This window comes from Hemitrygon akajei, chromosome 21, assembly GCF_048418815.1.
Source record: "Hemitrygon akajei chromosome 21, sHemAka1.3, whole genome shotgun sequence".
In the NCBI taxonomy this organism is placed as follows: Eukaryota; Metazoa; Chordata; class Chondrichthyes; order Myliobatiformes; family Dasyatidae; genus Hemitrygon; species Hemitrygon akajei.
Genome location: NC_133144.1, coordinates 66198706 through 66224783, shown reverse-complemented (window position 1 = coordinate 66224783; position 26078 = coordinate 66198706). Strand labels below are relative to the sequence as shown.

The 26078-nt window shown below is 45.4% G+C and overlaps 1 protein-coding gene across 2 annotated transcripts in view; it reads left to right on the top strand.

Moving 5' to 3' along the window:
* Nucleotides 1–26078, top strand: part of zswim8 (zinc finger, SWIM-type containing 8) — a 176582-nt gene that overhangs the window by 72522 nt on the left and 77982 nt on the right. For both annotated transcript variants that reach the window (XM_073025635.1, XM_073025636.1), the window contains exons 6-11: nt 3012–3119; nt 3391–3472; nt 16400–16520; nt 19909–20110; nt 22853–23028; nt 24636–25623. In XM_073025635.1, coding sequence (XP_072881736.1) covers nt 3012–3119; nt 3391–3472; nt 16400–16520; nt 19909–20110; nt 22853–23028; nt 24636–25623 — 1677 coding nt within the window. The remainder of the gene's footprint in view (nt 1–3011; nt 3120–3390; nt 3473–16399; nt 16521–19908; nt 20111–22852; nt 23029–24635; nt 25624–26078) is intronic.

Sequence of the window (26078 nt, the reverse complement as noted above, 5' to 3'; positions counted from 1 at the left end):
CAAGTAATAGTTAGCCAACAGTTATCCGGCAATCCCAATCTCCTGCCTTCTCCCCATATCTCTTCATGCCCTGGACAATCAAGAATCAAGTTTATTTGTGACATGTACAGTTCATCAAAATACCGAAGTATACAGTGAAATGCATCGTTTGTGGCAAACATTAAGGTGCTTTTGCCCCATGCAGTGTGCCCGAGGAAACCATTGCAAACTCTTTCCAGACTGTGGCAGAAATTGAATTCAGATTGCTGGCACTGTAAAGCATTATGTTACCCATTACACTATCATGCCGAGGTGACCAGGAGTATTGATGAGGGCAGGGTGGAAAATGTTGCCTGCATGGACTTTATCCAGGCTTTTGAAAAGTTCCCACCTAGTAGACTGGTCTGGAAGATTAAATCTATTGAGATCTAGATCAAATTAGATACATTTCCAGAAACAGCTATGATTTGCTGTTGAGTTTCAGATTAAGAGGAGCCTTGCAGAGCTTGAGGTGAAACCAAGATGTAGAGAGTCAGTCAGCTTAGTCATTCACTGTAATAGCACGTTAATTCCACACAGCCATCTGCTTCCTATCAGTTAGCCCAAGTGTGGTGTTCCTTCAATTATTAATTGACCTTGCACCTGTTGTCTTTTCTTTCACAATGTAATGATTCTGTCAGTTTTACTGCTGTTGAAGTGGTTACTCTCTTCAGGAGTAAGTCTTGAGAACTTTTGAGTACAAAACAAATATCTGGTAAACTAGGAGGAACAGGATATTGGGGGGGGTGGGGGGGGGGGGGAAGCAGGATGATGGCCAGGGGAAGTAATGAAGTGGGAGCCTGAGGTGATTGGTGGAATGAGCTTGAGTTGGGAGGCAGTGGCCAGTAGAATGATAGATGTATTTCCAAATGTTATCTCACCAACACACATTCTCCCTAATAGACAATAGGTGCAGAAGTAGACCATTCGGCCCTTTGAGCCTGCACCACCATTCTGAGATCATGGCTGATCATCTACTATCAATACCCGGTTCCTGTCTTGTCCCCATATCCCTTGATTCCCCTATCCATAAGATACCTACCTAGCTCCTTCTTGAAAGCATCCAGAGAATTGGCCTCCACTGCCTTCCGAGGCAGTGCATTCCAGACCCCCACAACCCTCTGGGAGAAGAAGTTTTTCCTTAACTCTGTCCTAAATGACCTACCCCTTATTCTCAAACCATGCCCTCTGGTACTGGACTCTCCCAGCATCTGGAACATATTTCCTGCCTCTATCTTGTCCAATCCCTTAATAATCTTATATGTTGCAATCAGATCCCCTCTCAATCTCCTTAATTCCAGCGTGTACAAGCCGAGTCTCTCTAACCTCTCTGCATAAGACAGTCCTGACATCCCAGGAATTAACCTTGTGAATCTACGCTGCACTTCCTCTACAGCCAGGATGTCCTTCCTTAACCCTGGAGACCAAAACTGTACTCATCTGACAGCTTGTGCTCCTTCCCCTTCCCTAGCTTCTTACTCTGGCTTTTGTCCCTTCCTTTCCCCACATCTCTCTGCCCTCCCCCCTTCTTTCTTCCCCTCGCCCCACTCTCTGCCCATGTCTGCCCCCATGCCTCCCCTCCACCCCCTCTCTCCCCCCCCTCCCCCACCCCTCTCTCCCCCTCCCCCACCCCTCTCTCCCCCTCCCCCACCCCTCTCTCCCCCTCCCCCACCCCTCTCTCCCCCCACCACACTCTCTCCCCACCGCACTCTCTCCCCCACCACACTCTCTCCCCTAACCCCCTTCACCCCCTCTCTTTACCCCTCCTTCCACCCCCCATAATGAATTGGATAAAAAGATGAAAATAAACATATAGAAATGAACAAATATCCCTGCAACCTCTGTTATTGAATAACTCTGTATTTCAAAGGTAGCAAGTTTTCTCCTGTGACTTCATAAATTGGTTTCTGGAATTCCGTTTCTAAGAACCGTATAGCTCATTGTGTCTGTGGGAGATGATGTAACCTGGTTGCAAATATAATTTATTGGGAATTGGAATCTTTAAAACTAGAACTCATCCTGTTTTGCTGTGTTTGACCAGAAGCCCGCTGAACCCTTTTTAACCCATGCTTGCCACTAATCTGGAAAGAATGCAGAGAGAATTTCGGAGGATGTTACCGAGACTCGAGGGATTGAGCCACAGAGAGATTGAGCAGGTGCACTGGAGCTTGGGAACATGGGCTGATCATTTTGGGGTGTATAAAATCACAAGGGGCATAGAAAGATAGGGTGAATATTCACAATCTTTTATCCTGCGGATGGAGGATCAAGAGGTGTACGGCACAGGTTTAAAGTGAGAGGGAGAAAAGTTTAATAGGAATCTGAGGGAGAACCTTTTCACCCAGAGTGTGTTGGTTGTGCGGAACAAGCTGCTAGAGGAAGTGTTTGAGGCAGCTACGTATATGAACAATTTTTAGAATGCATTTGGACAGGTACATGGATAGGAAGGGTTTAGAGCTGGAGCCATAACGTTTTTCCCAGGGAGACAATGGCTAATAGGAGATTGCATAATTTTAAGGTGATTGGAAGAAAGTATAGGGGGATGTCAGAGGTAGGTGTTTTACACAGAGAGTGGTGGGTGCGTGAGGCTGGTGGTAGGGGCATGTACAGTAGGGACACTTAGGAGACTCATAAATAGGCACACAAATGAAAGAAAATTTGAGAAATTTGTTAGATTGATCTTGGAGTAGGTTAAAAGGTCAGTGCAGCATTGTGGGCCGAATGGCCTGTACTGTGCTGAGGCTTTCTATGTTCTGTATTTTATAACTCAAGCCCTCGAGTCCCAGATACTATCATCATGAATCTTTTCTGCACCCTTTTCAATTTAGTAACGTTTTTCATTTACCCAGGTGACCAGAACTACACACAATATTTCAAGTGCAGTCTTGATATCTTTCAGGATTTGTTACAGTTCTGCCTGATCCATTGCAGAATATTCTCAATTCATCTCTTCAGCACCTGAATAAACTTATAATTTCTTAATTGTTTTGTAGGCATCTGCAGTTTGCCTGCGAGCACCAGTGTCTGAATCGCTGTCCCGGTTACAGAGGGACCAGCTTCAAAAATTTGCTCAATATTTGATCAGTGAATTACCTCAGCAGGTAAGCAGCATCTGGCTACAGCCTCTGAATATCAATAAATTGGACATAAGTTCTCACAATGTTTTCGCAATCATTTTCAGAATTAAATCTAAACTGAGTAACTGGGCATCAAGCCCAACGTGGACTGAATTGCTTCAAATGTTTTGGATGCAAAATAAATTGCCTTTTACATACTGCACATCAGTGATATGTTGTGGCATAGCAATTGAGACTTCTCTTTGTTGTTCCCTGTGTATTTATCTGTCTCTCTCACCCTCCTTTCTCTCGGTAGATTCTCCCCACTGCACAGAGGCTCCTCGATGAGTTGCTTTCATCTCAGTCGACAGCAATTAACACAGTCTGCGGGGCTCCAGGTAACCCACGTCTGGTGTAGTCTTTTTATAGACTGATGCCTTTTCACTTGCAGACTGTAACTTGCCAGTTCTTCCTCCATCAATGCAGGGATATGTAATTGACTCAGTAATGACAGTGATGTGTGTGTAAAAGGGGTGACATTGATCTGGTGGCAGTTCTGGGATGTGAAAAGATGTGAATACGCTAGCTGATGTTTGACAGCTGTGCATTATGTCAGTCCATCAGATAGAAGTGATCAATGCTTTACATTGGGGTTCATACAAGTCTCAATTAAAAAATATCTTTTTAGAGCAAGGGAAGCCAAATTATTACAAAGAGTTTTCTCCCTCTCCCATCCCTCTTTTTCAATTTTGCACTTTTCCCATTTACCTCTTCTCCACACCTGCCTATCACCACCCCCTAGTGTCTCTCCTCCTTCCCTTCCTCCCATGGCCAACTCCTCTCCTATCAAATTCGTTCTTCTCCAGTCCTTTATCTTTTCCACCCATCACCTCCCAGCTTCTTACTTCATCTCTCCCCCCCACCCACCTGGCTTCACCTATCACAGTCTAGCTTGTAGAACACAGCAGGCTAGGCAGCATCTATAGGGAGAAGCGATGTCGACGTTTCGGGCCGAGACCCTTCGTCTGGACTAACTGCGTACGCCATGACGCTGAACTCTTCTTCCGCCGTCTCCGTCTCTGAGCTTACTTCTTGGACAAGGACTCTCCAACCCCCACCGATGACCCCTTCTCCCGTCTTCAACCCTCCTTCTCTTCATGGACACCCCGCTCTGGTCTTCTGCCTGCTCTGGATCTCTTTATTGCTAATTGCCGACGAGACATCAACCATCTTGACTTCACCACACCCTGTTCCAATTCGAACCTCACTCCTTCCGAACGCTCTGCTCTCCGCTCCCTCCGCACCAATCCCAACCTCACTATAAAACCTGCTGATAAGGGGGGAGCTGTTGTTGTCTGGCGTACTGACGTCTACCTGGCCAAGGCACAGCGACAACTCTCTGATAACACCTCTTATTTACCCCTTGATCATGATCCCACTAAGGAGCACCAGGCCATTGACTCCAATACCATCACCAACCTTATTAGCTCGGGGGATCTCCCATCCACTGCCACAAACCTCATAGTTCCCACACCCCACACTTCCCATTTCTACCTCCTACCCAAGATCCACAAACCTGCCTGTCCAGGTAGACCTATTGTCTCAGCTTGCTCCTGCCCCACTGAACTCATTTCTGCATACCTTGACACTGTCTTATCCCCCCCTTGTTCAATCTCTTCCCACCTATGTTCATGACACTTCTCATGCTTTGAATTTTTTCAATGATTTTAAGTTCCCTGGCCCCCTCCGTCTTATTTTCACCATGGACGTCCAGTCCCTATATACCTCCATCCCCCACCGAGATGGTCTCGAAGCTCTTCGGTTTTTTTTGGATTCCAGACCTAACCAAATCCCCTCTACCACCACTCTCCTCCGTCTAGCGGAATTAGTTCTTACTCTCAATAGTTTTCCTTTGGCTCCTCCCACTTCCTCCAAACCAAGGGTGTAGCCATGGGCACCCGTATGGGTCCCAGTTATGCCTGCCTTTTTGTTGGCTTTGTGGAACAGTCCATGTTCCAGGGCTATGCCGGTATCCATCCCCCTCTTTTCCTTCGCTACATCGACGACTGCATTGGCGCTGCCTCCTGCACGCATGCTGAGCTCGTTGACTTCATTAACTTTGCCTCCAACTTTCACCCTGCCCTCAAATTTACCTGGTCCATTTCCGACACCTCCCTCCCCTTTCTTGATCTTTCTGTCTCCATCTCTGGAGACGGCCTATATACTGATATCTGCTATAAACCTACAGACTCTCACAGCTACCTGGACTATTCCTCTTCCCACCCTGTCTCTTGCAAAAAGGCTATCCCCTTCTCACAATTCCTCCGTCTCCACCGCATCTGCTCTCAGGATGAGGCTTTTCATTCCAGGACGAAGGAGATGTCTTCCTTTTTTAAGCAAAGGGGCTTCCCTTCGTCCACCATCAACTCTGCTCTCAAACGCATCTCTCCCATTTCCCGCACATCTGCCCTCACCCCATCCACCCGCCACCCCACTCGGGATAGGGTTCCCCTTGTTCTTATCTACCACCCCATCAGCCTCCAGGTCCAACATATAATTCTCCGTAACTTCCGCCACCTCCAACGGGATCCCACTACCAAACACATTTTTCCCTCCCCCCCCCCTTTCTGCTTTTCGCAGGGATCGCTCCCTACGCAACTCCCTTGTCCACTCGTCTCCCCCATTCCTTCCCACCGATCTCCCTCCTGGCACTTATCCTTGTAAACGGAACAAGTGCTACACCTGCCCTTACACTTCCTCCCTCACCACCATTCAGGACCTCAGACAGTCCTTCCAGGTGAGGCGACACTTCACCTGTGAGTTGGCTGGTGTGGTATACTGCGTCCGGTGCTCCCGGTGTGGCCTTTTATATATTGGTGAGACCCGACACAGACTGGGAGACCGTTTCGTGGAACACCTATGCTCGGTCCTCCAGAAAAAGCAGGATCTCCCAGTGGCCACACATTTTAATTCCACGTCCCATTCCCATTCTGATATGTCTATCCATGGCCTCCTCTATTGTCAAAATGAATCCAAACTCAGGTTGGAGGAACAACACCTTGTATACCGGCTGGGTAGCCTCCAACCTGATGGCATGAACATTGACTTCTCTAACTTCCGTTAATGCCCCTCCTCCCCTTCTTACCCCATCCCTGACATATTTAGTTGATGGCCTGTTCTCCATCTCCCTCTGGTGCTCCACCGCCCCTTTCTTTCTCCTGAGGCCTCCCGTCCCATGATCCTTTCCCTTCTCCAGCTCTGTATCACTTTCGCCAATCACCTTTCCAGCTCTTAGCTTCATCCCACCCCCTCCGGTCTTCTCCTATCATTTTGCATTTCCCCCTCCCCCCTCTACTTTCAAATCTCTTACTATCTTCCCTTTCGGTTAGTCCTGACGAAGGGTCTCGGCCCGAAACATCGACATCGCTTCTCCCTATAGATGCTGCCTGGCCTGCTGTGTTCTACCAGCATTTTGTGTGTGTTGCTGTTTGAATTTCCAGCATCTGCAGATTTCCTTGTGTTTACAATCTAGCTTGTATTCCTTCCCCTCCGCCCATCTTATTCTGACATCTTTCGCCTTCCTCTCCAGTCCTGATGAAGCGGCTCAGCCTTAGCTATCGACTGTTTATTCCTCTTCGTAGTTGCTGCCTGGCCTGATGAGTCCCTCCAGAATTGTTGCTTTAAGTTTCTTGCATCTGTGGGATCTCTTGTGTTTATTACAAAGACCATGCCTGCCATTGAAGCAGGATATTAGCACTGAGTTGGAGGATTGTTCCACCCGCTTCTGTGTGGAGAAGTTCAAGTTTATTGACATTCATCCATACACGTACACCGCCAAACAAAACAACGTTTCTCCGGACCAAGGTACATATAACTCACACACAACACATAGTCATATTACCACAAGTAAATTAACAAATAATAAAATATATTCCCGAAGATTGACATTTTAGCATAAGGTGTATTTAAGACACAAGTTGAAAAGTAAACAGTGTGACGCTTGGTGCTTCACACGTGATGAGACCTGGTGGTGACAGGGAGTTCAGTAATCTCTCAGCCTGGGGGAAGAGGCTGTTTCCTATCCTGACAGTCCTACGGTACCTCCTGCCTGATGGTTTGTTGGCTGGATGGGAGGGGTCATTGACAATGCTAAGGACCTGCATGCAGTACTCACAATAAGTATCTCAGATGGGCGGAAGAGAGACCCCAAGGATCCTCTCAGCAGCCCGTGCGATCCTTTTCAGGGTCTTGTGGTCGGATGCCTCCTATTCCCGTACCAGAGCGTGATGTAGTTGAATAAAATCAATCCCAGTGTAGTCACAAGCCTAACTGACAGGAAACTTCACAAATCATCATCATTAGGACTGAGAAAATGTCATTAATATATATAACCCTGAAAATAAGTGTACAGTGTAAACAGTTAGGGACTTCCCTAGGCTTCTGGAGAAGGACAAAGAAAATAGCTGTGACTACATAGGACATTACAGTACAGTACAGGTTCTTCAGCCCACAATATTGTGTCGAACTTTTAACTTAATCTAAGATCAATCTAACCCTTCCCTCCCACATAGCCGCCATTTTCCTTTCATCCATGTGGCTATCTAAGAGCTTCAAAAACGTTCCTAGTGTATCTTCCTCAATCACCACCCCTGGCAGTGTGTTCCACATACCTGCACCTCTCTGTGTTACAAAAATCTTACCTCCTCTTTACTTTCCTCCAATCACCCCCCAGCATGTCTCCTCATACTAACCATTGCCGCTCTGGGAAAAGGGCACGGAGACTGAGAGGGAAATAAATGGAGTAGACTCGACAGCCAAATGGCCCAATTCTGCTCATGTGTTATGGTTGTCCACTCGATCCTTGCCTCTCTATTACCGTACGCATCTCTGTCGTATAGATCTCTATCATCATAAACATCTCTATCAAGACACCTCTCATCCTCCTTTGCTCAAAGAGATTGTCACTTGGCTAAGATTGATGTATTTTACAGAATACTTGATTTGCAATGTGACTTCATTAGATGGTTGGTAAGTGTGGTAGAAATTACATCTTGATGCTTTGGGCCATAGATTCCACAGGGAGACGCTCATTAAGCCTGCTCTTTCAATTAATATGGCAATGTCCGCAACTGACGAGCGGTAAACCCCCAGGAGACCAGCGCTAATTACTTGTAGTAACTCGTTTGTTGTTTCTGCATTTGAGCTAATACAGCTTTCCAATATTGATTGGGATTTACTGACTGAAACCTTGGTAACCGCTGAAGAATGAGATCATGCAAGAGTGAGAAATGATGGGAATGTCACATTTTTAATATAAACAGCAAGATGAGAGTGGCTTTGTTGAGCACCTTTGCTCCACAAAAAGCAGCATTTCTCGGTGGCCAACCATTTAATTCCAATCCCAATTTGCATCTGACATGTTGGTCCTTGGTCTCTTCCAATGCCACAGTGAGGCCACTCTTGGGTTGGAGGAGCAACGCCTCATATTCTGTCTAGTTAGCCTCCAACTGGATGATATGAACATCTATTTCTCCAACTTCAAGTAATTTTTCCTCCCTCCCCCTTCCCTCTTCCTGGTCACTTCTCCTCACCTAGCTATCACATCCCTCTGGTGCCATTCTCCTTCCCTTTCTGCCATGATCCACTGTCTACTCCGGTCAGAGTCCTTCTTCTCCGGCCCTTTAACTTTCCAACCCACCTGAATTCACCTATCATTTCCAGTCCTGATGAAGGGTCTCAGCCTGAAACATTGACAGTTTATTCATTTCCATAGATGCTGCCTGACCTGCTGAGATCCTCCAGTGCTTTGCATGCATTGCTTGAGGGAAGAGTGTAATGTTTAATAAAGTGGGAAAGGAAAGTCATTGATTCACATTCAGTGAAGTGTTTTTTGATTAACTCAAATGGAGTTTATTATCAAATGTACAATTACAGTTGCAATGACGATTACACTGAGTGGGCACTTTATTAGGTACGGGGGGCTTACTAGTGGCCACTGAGTGTGTTTCTGTATGTTCATGGTCTTCTGTAGCTGTGGCCCATCCACTTCAAGGTTTGACATGTTGTACATTCAGAGATGCTCTTCTGCACACCGTGTGGTTATTTGAGTTACTGTTGCCTTCCTGTCAGTTTGAACCAGTCTGGCCATTCTCCTCTGACCTCTTTCACTAACAAGGTGTTTTTGCCCACAGAACTGCTTCTCGCAGGAATTTTTTTTGTTTCTTGCACCATTCTCTGTAAACTCTAGAGTTTTCGTGTGTGAAAATCCCAGGAAATTAGCTGATTCAGAGATATTCAAACCACCCCATCTGGCACCAATAGACCCCACATGGAGTACTGTGCTCAGCTCAGGTTGCCTCACTACAGGAAGGATGTGGAAACCTATCGAAAGGGTGCAGAGGAGATTTACCAGGATGTTGCCTGGATTGAAACATAGTAAGCCTACAGCTCAATACAGGCCCTTTGGCCCACAAAGTTGTGCCGAACATGTCCCTACCTTAGAAATTACTAGTCTTACCTATAGCCCTCTATTTTACTGAGCTCCATGTACCTATCTAAAAGCCTCTTAAAAGAACCTATCGTATCCATCACCACCACCATTGTCGGCAGCCCATTCCACACACTCACCACTCTCTGAGTAAAAAACTTACCCCTGACATCTCCTCTGTACCTACTCCCCAGCACCTTAAACCTGTGTCCTCTTGTGGCAACCATTTCAGCCCTGGGAAAAACCCTTTGACATCCGCAACCCTCCAATCTTCGGAAGCCTCTCCCGTCCCCATTGATGATGCAGAGATCATTGCCAGAGGCTCAGCAATCTCCTCCCTCGCTCTCACAGTAGCCTGGGGTACATTTCGTCTGGTCCCGCAGACTTATCCAACTTGATGCTTTCCAAAAGCCCCAGCACATCCTCTGTATTAATATCTACAAGCTCAAGCTTTTTTTTTTCAATTTTTTTATTAGTTTTTCAAAACATTTTACAAAATTAAAAACCCCAAATCCCAATGAGGAGCATTAATACAGTGCAAGATTAAGCATACAATAACAATATGCTACAAAGGAAGAGAATTTAACAAAAAAGCACCTAAATTAAAGACAAGTGAGCTTAGTGTCCTCCCCAAGCCCCACAACACAAGAAAAAAACAACAACAACTCCAGACCAACCACCACACAGTATAAAGAGTATAAGTCCGGACAGTCAAACTCCCAGACTGTGAATACACTTAGCAACAGAGGATAATTAATAATGCCTGCTACCAGAAAAAAAAAGGGAGCTGAAAGCAAGGGACCGAAAAGAAGAAAAAAAAAGAAAAAAAGAACCCTAGTCAAGAGGAAGGTTATGAAAGTACTCGATAAAAGGTCCCCAGACCTTATGGAACTTTAGATCCGAATTAAGAACTGAATAATGAATTTTTTCGAGGTCCAAGCAGGCCATAATGTGGTTAAGCCATTGCGCATGAGTGGGCGGGGCAACATCTCTCCATCTAAGGAGGATCAAGCGTCTCGCCAGGAGAGAGGCAAAGGATAGTATTCGGCATTTGGTCGGACCCAGACATAAATCTGTCTCGCCTCAAAAACCGAACAGAGCAATTAAGGGGTTAGGTTCTAGGTGCTGATTCAGAATACTCGATAATGTAGTGAAGACATCTTTCCAGAATTTCTCCAAGCTAGGACAGAACCAGTACATATGAATGAGAGAGGCCACGCCCCTCTTGCATTTATCACAGAGCGGAAGCTCAAGCTTTTTAGTCTGCTGCAAGTCATCACTACAATCATTAAGATCCTTTTCCATAATGAATACTTGAAGTAAAGTATTCATTAAGTACCTCTGTTATTTCCTCCAGTTCCATACACGCTTTCCCACTGTCACACTTGATAGGTCCTATTCTTTCACGTCTTATCCTCTTGCTTTTCACATACTTGTAGAATGCCTTGGGGTTTCCCTTAATTCTGTCTGCCAAGACCTTCTCATGGCTCCTTCTGGGTCTCCTAATTTCCTTCTTAAGCTCCTTCCTAGTAGCCTTATAATCTTCTAGATCTCTAACATTACCTAGCTCTCTGAACCTTTTGGTAAGCTTTTCTTCTTGACTAGATTTATTACAGCCTTTGTACACCACGGTTCCTGTACCCTATCATAACTTCCCTGTCTCTTTGGAACGTATCTACACCGAACTGTACACAAATATCCCCTGAATATTTGCCACATTTCTTCCGTACTTTTCCCTGAGAACATCCGTTTCCAATTTAAGCTTTCAATTTCCTACCTGATAGCCTCATAATTCCCCTTACTCCAATTAAACGCTTTTCTAACTTGTCTGTTCCTATCTCTCTCCAATGCTACTGTAAAGGAGATAGAATTATGATCAGTATCTCGAAAATGATCTCCAACTGAGAGATCTGACACCTGATCAGGTTCATTACCCCATACCAAATCAAGTACAGCCTCTCCTCTTGTAGGCTTATCTACATATTGTGTCAAGAAACCTTCCTGAACACACCTAACAAACTCCACCCCATCTAAACCCTTTGCTCTAGTGAGATGCCAATTCGTATTTGGGAAATTAAAATCTCCCATTATGACAACTCTGTTATTATTACACCTTTCCGAGATCTGTTTCCCTATCTGCTCCTCGTTATCGGATTGGGGAACTTGCCTTATGAGAGTAAGTTGAGTGAACTTGGCCTTTTCTTGTTGGAGCAACGGAGGATGAGAGGTGACCTGATAGAGGTGTACAAGATGATGAGAGGCATTGATCGTGTGGATAGTCAGAGGTTTTTCCCAGGGCTGAGGTGGCTAGCATGAGAGGGCATAATTTTAAGGTGCTTGGAAGTAGGTACAGAGTAGATGTCAGGGGTAAGTTTTTTACTCAGAGAGTGGTGAGTGTGTGGAATGGGCTCCTGGCGACAGTGATGGAGGCAGATACGATAGGGTCTTTTAAGAGACTCCTGGACAGGTAGATGGAGCTCAGAAAAACAGGGCTATGAGTAAGCCTAGGGAGTTTTAAGGTAAGGATATGTTTGGCACAGCATTGTGGGCCGAATGGCCTGTATTGTGCTGTAGGTTTTCTGTGTTTCTACAGGGGGACAATTGAGAGTATCCTGACTGGCTGCATCACTGCCTGGTATGGGAACTGTACCTCCCTCAATCACAAGACTCTGCGGAGAGTGGTGCAGACCGACCAGCGCACTTGCAGTTGTGAACTTCCTATGATCCAGGACACTTACAAAGACAGGTGTGAAAAAGCATCCAAAGGGTCATTGGGGACCCGAGTCACTCCAACCACAATCTATTCCCGCTGCTACCATCCGGGAAACAGTATGGCAGCGTAAAAGCCAGGACCAACAGGCTCTGGGACAGCTTCTTCCACCAGGCCGTCAGACTGATTAACTCACGCTGATTTGAGTGTTTTTGTATGTTACATAGACTGTTCTATTGCTATGATTGCACATTTAGACAGAGATGTAATGTAAAGATTTTTACTCATGTATGTGTAGGATGTAAGAAGTAAAGTCAATTCACTTCAATGACATTCCTGCCACTTGATTGGCTGATAAGATAACTGCATGAACGAGCAGGTGTCGTTAATAGAGTGGCCAGTGAGTGAGCTTGCAGCAGCACCACAGGCACAGGGCATCAGATGAGCAACATGCATAAGGAAACCAAAAATTAAACAAAATTATACGCAAGTTTTACAAGAAGGAACAGACTTGGAACAAAATGCAAGTGATGTGAAATGTGTCTGTCTGTTAGCGTGGTACTTTGAACTACGCTGGGTTACCCATCCCACATCAAGGGTAAGTGGCTGTTGGCAAAGCATCCAGGTTCTCTGTGTAACTGCAGAGAGTTGGCACTCTGCCATGGGCACCGTGAGGAAGTTAACACTGCAGCACAGTTTGGGGTGGGCTTGGCACAGATGCCTTATTTGGAAGTTTGAGCTTTCTGAGTTGATATAAATAATCTTGCTGGAACTGCTGTGGATAGCCAAACTGGCACGTCTCATTAAACTATGACCAATCAGATGGATGTAAGAGATCCCAAGTGGCATTTTGGAGAACAGGGAAGTTTGTAGAAAACTGGTGGTTGTTACATTTTGTATGCTACACAATCTTACAAAAAAATGTAAATGCCATAAATCTGATGCAGAAAGTACTGGAAATACTTGGTCAAATTTACAATCCAGATCATTACCATTTCTTCAGATATTCCAATAAAGGTTATTGACATGCAACACTATGTACGTTTCTATCCACAAGATGCTGCCTGTCCTGCTAGACACTCTCTCAACATATTCTGATTTACTTCAAAAGTACTTCATGGGCTTTGGGCTGAGATCACAAAACATGCTGTCTAATCCTTGCAGTATCCTGGTAAATCTCCTCTGCATCCTCACTAAAGCTTCCACATCCTTTCTGTAATGAGGTGACCAGAACTAAACATCATATTCCAAGTGTGATCTAACTAGAGTTTTAAAGAGCCGTAACATTACCTCACTAATGCTCTTGAACTCAATCCCTAGACTCATGAAACCAACACACTATATGCCTTCTTAATGACCCTCTCAATACTGAGGCATCTACGGACTTGCACGCAGAGATCAAAATTCAAAGTACATTTATTATCAAAGAAAGTATGTCATATACAACCTTGAGATTCATCTTCTTGCAGGCAGCCACAAAACAAAGGAATCCATGAAAAGCCTCACACAGCAAAGACTGTCAAACATCTGTGATGAGGAAAAAAATATTTGTGCAAACAATAAAAAATTAAGCAAATTATACACAGAACATGAACCGTAGAGTCCCCAAAAGTGAGCCCACAGCTCAGCAGCCAGTTCAGCACTGCAGTAGGCCACAGCTGCAGAGTCAGGTCAGCGCTGAGGTGAGTAAAGCCTCTTGGATTAGTGAGCTGAACACCTGCTCATTTTTCACCCTCGGCCCTGATCTTTTTAATCTGGCTTGGTACTTCAATTGTCTAAACATCAGTTTTTTTTTTTTGCTTTTGAGCCTGGGTCCCATCGTTTCATTCCAGCCCAAAGTCCATTCGAGCAAAGGTCTCCACAGCTGTACCTGCATTTTTGAGAGTCCATTTCACCAAAACTTACAGGATACCACAAAAATGCTAGATTGTTCAGTCAATTCAAAAGCACAACTACCAACGAGAAATTACGGGCTGCAGATTACAAAGATTGTTGTCCATAAAAAAATATAATTTAATAGAATAGCTTATAGTTTTGTTAGCTGCTGGCTAAATGTTGCCGTATCTCATCAACACCATCTTGGATTTTCTCTGCTCCCCCACACCATTAAGAATCTTGCCACTAACCCTGACCTGTGGCTTCAAGTTCAATAATCCAAATGGTACCACCTCAGACATTTTGGGATTGAACTCCATCTGCCACTTCTCAGCTCAGCTTTGTATCCTGTTGCTAGCTGCAACAATCTTCTACACTAGCCACAATACCATTAATTTGTGTGTTATCTGTAAACTCACTAACCCACCCATCCATTTCCTCATACATGTCACTTATGAAAATCACCAAGATTAGGGATCCCAGAACAGATCTCTGCAGAACACCACTCATCACCAATCTCCAGGCAGAATAATCTCCCATCTACTCTTACCCTCTGCGGGTATGTAAATTCCAAATACATACAGCCTAGTTTCTGGAATCCATGCCTCCTGACTTTCTGAATAAGCATACTGTGGGGAAGCTTATCAAATGCCTTACTAAAATCCATGTACACCATATCCACTGCTCTACCTTCCACAGTGTGCTTTGTCACATCTTCAAAGAATTCAGTCCGGTTTGTGAGACATGACTTGCCTCTCGCAAAGTCATGCAGACTGTGTCTCAAAATGATCGTAAATCCTGTCTCTGAGAATCCTCTCCAATAGTTTGCCCACCACTGTAGTAAGACTCACTGGTCTATAATTCCCAGTGTTATTCCTACTCTTGAACAACGAAACAACAAATGCCATTCTCCAATCCTCTGGTAATATTCCTGTGGCCAGTGAGGTTGCAGAGATTGTCATCAGTGCCCCAGCAAACTCTTCCTTTGCTTCCAATAGTAACCCGGGGTATATTTCACCTGGCTCCAGATCTTATCCAAACTTACATTTTTCAGAAGTTCCAACACTCCTCTTTTTAACCACAATATGCTCCAACACCGTACTCTGTTCTACAGAGACCTCACATTCATCAAAGTCCCTCTCACTGGTGAACACTGAAACTATTTATTGAGGACCTTCATTACCTCCTCCAAGTCCAGGCACATGTTCCCTCTTAATCAGAAACAAGAGAAAATCTGCAGATGCTGGAAATCCGAACAACACTCTCAAAATGCTGGAGGAACTCAGCAGGCCAGGCAGCATCTATGGAAAAAAGTACAGCTGAGGTTTCGGGCTGAAACCTGTCCTGAAGAGTTTCAGCTTGAAATGTCAACTGTACTTTTTTTCCATAGATGCTGCCTGGCCTGCTGAGTTCCTCCAGCATTTAGTATGTATTCCCCCTTAATCCTTGTGTGGTCCTACCTTTACTGTAGTTATCCTTCTGTTCTTCCTGTATGTGTAGAGCACTTCATGGTTTTCCTTTAATCTGCCTTTCCCATGTCCCCCTCTACCTCACTTACTGCCCATTTATACCGCTGGTGTTTGGGGAAGCAATGAGGGTCCTCTATCTCCATCTGTACAGAAGGATTCTTCATTGTGTTTCAGTAACAATTGTTTTTTGACCAGTCAGGGTGGTTAGCTCTGAGCTGAACCCCGAACCTGGAGGATCGGTGAACCGCTTTTAGTCTGACCTCTGCCCCTTGGCCTATTTGACATGGGTGACCCTACAAAGAGCCAAAGCATAAATTTCTGACTCCAGCCAACATGGCTCTCCAGGTCACTGAAGCGTGGAAGCCTCCAAACCTTTGACAAAGTTGTGGTCCTCTTGGAGGTTCTACCTTGGCTAAAGTAGCTAAATAGCACACAAGTGGTAAGAAAGCAGAAGGATATGCTGACAGAGTGATACAGCTTGAAAGCAGGCCCTTCAGCCCATCTTATCCTTGCAGACCATGGCACCCACTAAGCAAGTCCCATTTGCTTTCATTTAGCTGTTGTTTCTTTAGAGGGTCAAGTTGTTCATGGTTTGGTACCCAGGTGCTTTTGTATGGTTGATTTTGAGACTGGAGGTATTCTGCTGTGCCTGAAGATTGGGGGATGGGTGATTCTTTGTGGAGCGCAATAAGCCAGTGAAGGGAAAGAAAAGTCTAACTCTTGCCAGACGTTCTCTGCAGGAAATGTTGAACTCATTTGAAAAATACCTCATTGCTATTGACAGATCCCACTGCCGGGCCATCTGCTTCAGACCAGAGCACCTGGTATCTTGATGAATCTACCCTCAGTGACAACATCAAGAAAACGCTCCATAAGTTCTGTGGGCCGTCTCCTGTTGTGTTCAGGTAACTTTTTTTTTTATTATCCCTTGGCTTTCCTGAATGTCACCATTGGGAGTAGACCATCAGCTGTGGCCATTTGGCCTTTGAGTTAGGAGATTATTACTTGAGCCTCTTGTACTGGTGCCAGCACATTGACGCCAGGGATGAGAAAGCTCACCCAACCCCCTTGCTGCTCCGGAGCTAAAGAAATTAGCCATGTCTTGTCGACTCTTGCCAATTTTTATCGATCCACCACAGAAAGTATTCTGTCCGGAGGCATAACTCTTGGTAACTCTTCTGCCTGTGACCGTTGGAAACTGCGGAGAGTTGTGGACACAGCACTGCATGGATGTCCAGTATAACAGCCTCCTTTCCATGGATTCTGTGTACACTTCATATTGCCTTGCTAAAGCAGTCTGCATAGTCAAAGAATCCCCACCCTGGACAACTCTCTTCTCCCCTCCACCACTGGGAGAAGGTACAAAAACCTGAAAGCACGTACCACCAGGCTCAAGGACAGTTTCTGTTTGGTACTGTTGGATCTTTGGCCTCACAATCTACCTTATGATCTTGCCCCCTATGATTTACTTGTACTACACTTGTTGTGGTTTTTACACTTTATTCTGCATTGTTATTGCTTTACCTCATGCTAGCTCAGAGCACAGTGTAATGATTTGTTCTGTGTGAATCGGATCAGATTTAATATCACTGGCATATGCCGTGAGATTTCTGGCAGCAGTACAGTACAGTATATAATAATGGAGAAAAACTGAATTACAGTAGATAGATATTAAATAGTTAAGTAGTGCAAAAGATAGAAATAAAGTTGTGTGGTAGTGTTCATGGGTTCAATGTCCATCCAAAAATTGGAAGGCAGAGGGGAAGAAGCTGTTCATGAATCGTTGAGCTTCTGTTCCTCCTGGTGGTAGCAATGAGAAGAGGGCATGTCCTGCGTGATGGGGGTCCTGAATAATGGATGCTGCCTTTTTGAGGCACCACTCCTTGAAGATATCTTGGATACTACGGAGGCTAGTGCCCATGATGTAGCTGACTAAGTTTACAACTCTTTGCTGCTTACTACGATGCTGTTCAGTAGCCCTTCCCCCTTCCACCCCATACCAGATGATGATGCAGCCAGTTAGAATGCTCTCCATAGTACATCTGTAGAAATTTGTGAGTGTTTTTGGTGACATTATCAAATCTTCTCAAACTCCTAATGAAATATAGCTGCTGTCATGCCTTCTTGATAGCTGCAACAACACATCAGGTCCAGGATAGATCCTCAAAGATATTGACATGCAGGAACTTGAAATTGCTCACTCTTTTCACTTCCGATCCCTCTATGGGGAGAGGTGTGTGTTCCCTTGCCCTACCCTTTCTGAAGTCCACAATCAGTTCTTGGATCTTACTGATGTTGAGTGTAAGATTGTTGCTCGGACACCACTCCAGTAGCTAGTATATCTCGTTCCTGTGCACCTTCTCTTCACCATCTGAGATTCTGCCAGCAATGGGTGTATTATCAGAAAATTTATAGGTGGCATTTGAGCTGTGCCTAGCCACAGAGTCATGGGTGTAGAGAGAGTAGAGCAGTGCGCTAAGCATCCTTGAGGTGTGCCAGTGTTGATTTTCATTCAACAAGGTGGAGGTGTTGTTTTCAGTCAGCACAGATGTGGTCTTCCGGTGAGGAAGTCACCGGTTGCAGAGGGAGGTACAGAGGCCCATGTTTTGGAGCTTTTCAATCAGAATTGTAGGAATGATTGTGTTAAAGGCTGAGCCGTTGTCAATAAACAGCATCCTGACATAAATATTTGTATTGTCCAGGTGATCAAAGGCTGCATGGAGAGCCAATGAGATTACCTCTGTTGTAGACCAATTTAGGTGATAAGCAAATTTAATTGGGTCCAGGTCCTTGCTGAGGCAGGAGTTGAATCTATCCATAACCAGCCAAAAGCATTTCCTCACTGTAGATGTGAGTGGTGCTGTGTGCTGAGGGTCCTTAGTATTGGATGCCACTTTCTGGAGATATCACAGTAACAGGTTCTTCTCGTCCAACAGTTTGCAAGACAAGCTTTGCACTGTGTACATGGACCAAAACTAATACAAAGTCCTGTGTAACTCAGATAGATTACTGGGAGCACTACAGTTGTTGGAGGTAGTCTTTTCAAGGATCAGGTTTCAACTTTATTCGCCATATACAGTGGTGCTAGAAAGTTTATGAATCCTGTAGAATTTTCTCTGTTTCTGCATAAATATGACCTAAAATGTGATCAGATCTTCATGTAAGTCCTGAAACTCAATAAAAAGAACCCAATCATACAGCACTACAGCACAGAAACAGGCCCTTAAGCCCATCTAGTTCTGCAACAAACTGTTATTCTGCCTGGCCCCAGTGACCTGCACCCTCTGTACCCCTCCCATCCATGTACTTGTCCAAGCTTCTCTTGAATGTTGAGATCGATCCCACAGCTACCATGCTTTAGGACTTTGTGAAAAACACCAAAAGTTGTTGAATTACTTTGTATTGCATCAGTGTTCCTCCTGCTGAGTATATTAAAGTTCAAAGTAAATAGAGGAGAGTGGATCATGGGAGAAAGGGAAGGAGGAGGGAAATCGGGGGGAGGTGAGAAGAGACAAGAGGCTAGAGTGGGGAATAGAAGAAGAGTGGAGGAGGGGGGATTTTTATTTTACAGGAAGGAGAAGTCAATATTTATGCCATCAGGTTAGAGGCTACCCAGACGGAATATAAGGTGTTGCTCCTGCATTCTGAGGGTGGTCTCATCTTGGCACAAGAGGAGGCCATGGGCCAAAGTGTATGTGTGTCTGTCTATATATATATATAGAGTCAATGCACCATAACAAGATGGGCAAACAACCTATGTGGTAGTAATGAGAAAAGAGCATGTACTGTGTGGAGAATGTCCTTGGTATTGGTTGCCACTTTCTGGAGGTGCCACCTCTTTTATTTAGAGCTACAGCACGGTCATGTGTCCTGGTCCAGTGAGCCCCTGCTGTCCTTTTACATTCATGTTACCACTTGACCTACGAGCCTGTACGAATTTGGAATGTGTGAGAAACTGGAACACCCGGAGGAAACCCATGCAGTCAGCACAAACTCCTTACAGACAACGGCAGGAATTGAACCTGTGTCGCTAATGCTGTGATGGTGTTACACTAACTGCTCTACTACCACGCTGCCCCTTTGAAGATGGGTGGTGGGTAGGGTTGTGCCTGTGATGGAGCTGGCTGAATCTACAGCCCTCCGCAGCCTCTGGCCATCCTGTCATTGGACCTCTGTACCAAAGAGAGATGCAACCAGTCGGAATACTCTCCAACTTGATCTGCAGAAGTTTGCAAGAGAAGGTCAGTTCTTGCTTTCAGGAGTCTCTAATCCATATTGTTTCTTTCATTGCAGTGATGTTAACTCTTTGTATCTGTCTTCGACGGAGCCGCCAGCTGCGGCTGAGTGGGCTTGTCTTCTGCGACCTCTTCGTGGAAGAGAGCCGGAAGGCATCTGGAACCTTCTCTCCATTGTCCGTGAGATGTTTAAACGACGTGATAGTAATGCAGCACCTCTACTTGAGATCCTGACTGACCAATGTTTGACGTATGAGCAGGTGAGGCTCAGGTGAAGTTTAGACCATTGACTTTGCTCTCATTTGCCAACATCTAGAACGAGTGTTCATTCATCAGCCACCACAGAAAGCCGGAAATTCTCAGGCAAGTCAGGCAGCATCTGTGGAGAGAGAAACAGAGGTAATGCTTCAGGCTGATTAGAACTGAAAGCAAGATTAGAACAAACTGAAATGTAAAGGAAGACGAGAGAGCAAATGGTGAATGTTGTGGCTGGGTAGAAAGCGGAGAGTTTTAATGATGAGAATATAAAAGCAAGATGTAATGTTGAGACTTTATAAAGCACTGGTGAGGCCTCACTTGGAGGCATAGGAGTAGAATTAGGCCATTTGACCCATCAAGTTTTCTCTGCCAATCTGTCATGGCAGATTTGTTATCCCTCTCAACCCCATCTCCTGCCTTCTCTTAACCTTTGGCACCCTATCATTCTCTTCTTTACATGTACCCAATGACTTGGCCTTCCGCCGATGATTCTCCACCTTCTGGCTAAGGAAATTCCTCCTCAACTCTGTTCTAAAGGGATGTCTTTCTTTTCTAAGGCTGTGAGCTCTGGTCCTAGACTCCCCCACTATAGCCAACATCCTGTCTTGTGCATCCTCTCTATCTGCTCCCCCACGTTTGCACGAGTGTGTTGTAGCACAGTGGTTAGCTCTGCTTTTGCCCAGTTCTAACAACCCAGCTTCAGTCCTCATTTTTAATACTCTGATGCTGCTGTGCAAAGTGCGGCTTATTTTTTGCTTGTACGTTTGGCTGCATGTTAAGTGACTCCATCATGGGATCAGTAACGTCTGGTAGATCTGAAGGTGAACTGGTTTCCATCATGGGATCAGTAACGTCTGGTAGATCTGAAGGTGAACTGGTTTCCATCATGGGATCAGAAACGTCTGATAGATCTGAAGGTGAACTGGTTTCCATCATGGGATCAGTAACGTCTGGTAGATCTGAAGGTGAACTGGTTTCCATCATGGGATCAGTAACGTCTGGTAGATCTGAAGGTGAACTGGTTTCCATCATGGGATCAGTAACGTCTGGTAGATCTGAAGGTGAACTGGTTTCCATCATGGGATCAGAAACATCTGATAGATCTGAAGGAGGAGATCTGGTTTCCATTATGGTGGAAGGAGACCTAGTTTCCATCATGGGATCAGTAACGTCTGGTAGATCTGAAGGTGAACTGGTTTCCATCATGGGATCAGAAACATCTGATAGATCTGAAGGAGGAGATCTGGTTTCCATTATGGTGGAAGGAGACCTAGTTTCCATCATGGGATCAGTAACGTCTGGTAGATCTGAAGGTGAACTGGTTTCCATCATGGGATCAGTAACGTCTGATAGATCTGAAGGTGAACTGGTTTCCATCATGGGATCAGAAACATCTGATAGATCTGAAGGAGGAGATCTGGTTTCCATTATGGTGGAAGGAGACCTAGTTTCCATCATGGGATCAGTAACGTCTGGTAGATCTGAAGGTGAACTGGTTTCCATCATGGGATCAGAAACATCTGATAGATCTGAAGGAGGAGATCTGGTTTCCATTATGGTGGAAGGAGACCTAGTTTCCATTATGGGATCAGTAACGTCTGGTAGATCTGTGGAAGGAGACCTGGTTTCCAGCATCTGTGGATTTTATTTTCACTGGGCTGGTCTTGGAGGATTTCCAGCAATCCCCAATGGGAGTCCAATGTCTGTGGGTCACGAGCCCGCTGGAGGCCCAGAGACAGTTTGTCCTGGGGTCAGAGGACTGTCTGTGTTGGTGGGTGGGTGGAAGGAAAAGGGACTTAGCTGTTGTTGTTTCGTTGTTGTTATTCTGTTGTTGGTACTTGTGTTGTTCTGCTAAACAAAGTGGGCATTCTGTGCTGGTTCTGGAATGTGTGCTGACACTTGCAAGCTGTCCCCCCGGTTATGTTAGTTGTTAATGCGAATGTAGCATTTCACTGTGTGTTTCAATGTCCACATGTTAGATCCGAATCTGTTTGCTGCTGCCACTGTGACAGCAGAAGTTCTAAAGAAGGGTTAGTGTAAGATGTTTTTCCTGATCCTGCCTGTCAGTTTAATTGCAAGGTTTTGCTGTGCTCTCTGCCCAATGGATCGATGATTTCTTGTTGCTTTCTCAGAGTGGGTGTGGAGAGGAAGTCTTGCTCAATGGGGAGAGTCTAGGAATTCCCAGAGGGTAGTGAATCTGTTCAATTTGTTGCTACAGAGGACAGTGGAGGACAAGTTTTTACGATACAGATTAACAAATTAGTGAGGGAAGGAAGGTTACAGGAAGAAGGTGGGGAATGCAGTTAAGAACAAAATAATTATCCAGGATTAAATAAACACAAGAGACTCTGCAGAAGCAGCTGGAGGAACTCAGTGGAACAGAAAATGCTGGAGGAACTCAGCAGGTCAAGTGGAAAGAAATGAATAGTTGACGATTCGACCGAGACGTTTCATCAGTCGTGATTGAACAGTGGAATAGACTCTTGTCTGAATGGCCGAATGCTGTTCCTACTTCTTACCATCTTTTGCTCTAAACCAGAGGTTCCCAGCCTTTATTATGCCATTGAGCAAGGGGTCTTTAGACCCCAGGTTGGGAACCTCGGGTCTAAACCGTCTTTGCCCTGTGGCTGTAATGAATTGTTGGTGGAAAACATGTTTCCCCATGCAGCCTCTCAGCTCAGTGGTCAGGTCTCGTCTGCTCTCTCTACCCAGTCGGTTGATGCTTCGGTCTCTTTCCCCCTCAGATCATTGGCTGGTGGTACAGCGTCCGAACGTCTGCCTCGCATAGCAGTGCCAGTGGCCACACGGGCCGCAGTAACGGCCAGACTGAGGTGGCGGCTCACGCCTGTGCCAGCATGTGCGACGAGATGGTGGTGTTGTGGAGGCTCGCTGTCCTGGATCCCACCATGAGTCCCCAGAGGTAAGCATTTCCTTACTCCCAGGAGGCCGAGTGAAGGGAGAGGAGAACCCAGTGTGAAAGTTCTGGATTTGGAGATAAAGGCTGATATTTTATGCCTTTCATTTAGTAACATGACCAATCTGTATAAAATTATGCGGAATTTACACTGATCCACCACCCGCAGGGGTGAGGAAAATTTAGGTTTTCATTGTACTGCTTTGTAGGGATGTGGAAACGGATTCCAAGAAACCTCACTGAGAACCACAACGAACGTAGAACGTTATATCATAGTCAAGGTCCTTCGGTCCACAACCTTTTAACATATTCTAAGATCCATCGAACACTTCCTTTTCCCCATAGCTCTCCGTTTTTCTCTCATCCATGTGCCTGTCTAAGAGTCTCTTAAATATCCCTGATTTATCTGCCTCTATCATCACCACCAGTAGCGTATTCCACTCGCTGTGTATAAAAGTTCTACCTCTGACCCTATTCTTTCCTAGTCACCTTAAAATGATGCGTCCTAGTATTACCCATTTCTGTCCTGGGAAAGGGGTGCTGACTGTGCATTTCATCTGTGTCTCTTGTACACCCCTGTCAAGTCACCTTTTATCCTTCATTCCAATGTGAATAGCCTGAGCTTGCTCAACCTCTTCTCATAAGACATTTTCTATAATTCTGGCAGCATCCTGCTAAATCTCCTTTGCACCCTCTCTAAAACTTCCACATCTTCCTATAATGAAGCAACCAGAACTAAACACGATACTCCAAGTGTGGTTATAACCAAGGTTTTATGGAGCTGCAACATTACCTTGCAGCTCTCAAGCTCAGTGCCCTGACTAATGAAGGGCACTTAACCACCCCATCAGCTTCCAGTCAGGGGCAAAGCAGTTGTCCTAGCAGGTGCATCAGTAACAACATGAGCATTGTGTAAGGTTCCACCTACTTTAACCCTTTCTCTTTCTCCCCAGCCTGACTGTTCATGTCTTACTTCACAATGGCAATTACTTTTCCCTGTTGGCAATGGGTCTTAAAGAAAACACAAGCTTAAAAATTTGGCAACTGCCCCTGTGTTCTTTTGTTTCTTTCTCCCTTGTTTTTAAACGACACAAGAGAGACCAGAGGAGGTTTACAAGAATGTTCCTGGGAACAAAAGGGTTTATGTATGAGGAGCATTTGATGTCTCTGGACCTATACTCGTTGGAATTTAGAAGAATGAGTGAGGAGGGGATCTCATTGAAATAGATTCAATATTGAAAGGCCTAGATAGAGTGTGGAGAGGATGTTTCCTATATTGAGGGTGTCTAGGACCAGAGGGCACAGCATCAGAATACAAGGATGTACCCTTTAGAACAGAGATGAGGGGAATTTCTTTAGTCAGAAGGTGGTGAATCAGTGAAATTTGTTGCCACAGATGGCTGTGGAGGCCATTATTGGGGATATTTAAAGTGGAGGTTGATAGGTTCTTGATTGATGGGGGCATCAAAGGTTATGGGGAGAAGGCAGGAGAATGGGGTTAAATATGACAGAAAGGTGGAACAGACTCAGGTCTAATTCTGCTCCTGTTGTCTTATAATTTATACTATATTTTAATTCATAATCTTGACTGATTGGCCTCCCTACTGTTACAGGAGGAAGGAGCTTTGCACACAGCTGAGACAGTGGCATCTGAAGGTGATCGAGATTGTGAAAAGGGGACAGCATCGCAAGCTGCTGGACAAGCTCTTCCAAGGCTTCAAGCCTGCAGTTGAGGCCTGTTACTTCAGCTGGGAAGAGGCGTTCCCCATTCCGGGGATCACCTACAACAGTGCTGAGAAGAAGAGCGGCTTCTGTTGGGCCAAGGTGATGCAGCACAAGAGCACCAAGAGGTGTGGGGAGGCCCCGGGCACCGAGGTGGCCGGTGAAGGTGGGGGCACCGGGGCGGCCAAACCTCATGGGCCGGATGTGGTAGGCACCAAGGCATCCCTAACCGACAAAGGCCGGAGCCCGCATGAGGTGGTGGTCCGGCCAAAGGACAGTGGGGCCAAGAGGAAAGTGGCCTCTGAGGCCTCCCGCTGCAGCCTGGGCAGGCCAGTGGCAGATGGCGACAAGCCCACTTACAAACTGAGCACCAGCAAGTGCAAACTACCTCAGGCGAAATTCCCGACCAGCAAGCATTCAGGAAAGCGGAGGACGAGCAGTGAGGACAGCTCGCTTGAGCCGGATCTGGCGGAACTGGGGCTGGACGACAGTAATCTCGCCCTCGGTGCCGAGGCATGCAACACCTTCGACTTTGACGACCCAGTCAGCAATTTCAAGGACCTCTACCCAGATGAGAGTGAAGGATTCTTCCCTGAGAGCTTCGAGCCTGAGGCAAACAGTGAGCCTGCTCAAAGGCAGGCTGCAGAGCAGGTCGAGGATATGAGCAACAGGGAGGAGGCCACCCAGAGCACAACTGACTCACCGAAAAGGCCAGCCCCAGAGATCGCAGAAGACCCGGCTGTGGGAGAGGATGACTATCAGGTCTATTACCTCCCACAGGAGGATGTCAAAGAAGAGGAAAAACCGGAGGAAAGCAATGAAGAGGAACAAGACATCCTTGCTGGTTTAAAGCCCCTTGATCAGGAGAATCGAATGGAGGTAAAAGCTCTTTCACTTTGATAACAATTGTTTGCTTTTGATTTTCAGTATCAAGAATGTAGCAATTATGAGTTCAAATTCCATCATGGCAGCAGACGAATAACCACAAAAAAATTGTGTTGTTATAAAAATTAAACTAATTGCACTCAGCCTGAAGCAGTGACTGTCCAATCCCTTCACAGTTGCTTGTTGAATCATTGAGTTCCTCCAGATTCTTGTTCAAGAATGTAGAAATAAGTTCACATTCCATAATGGCAGCAATTTCTTCTCTAGCCTCCCACAAATTCTGAGGATGCACTTAGTCAGCCCCTCAGGATTTATCCACCTTAATGCATTCTGTCTTCAACTACCACCTTCCTGGTTCATATGCATTTCCTTCAAATTATCTCCACCAGTTTCTGTTAACCATGACTTTTTACTGTGTGAATTATCTGTTAAATAGATATATGACCACA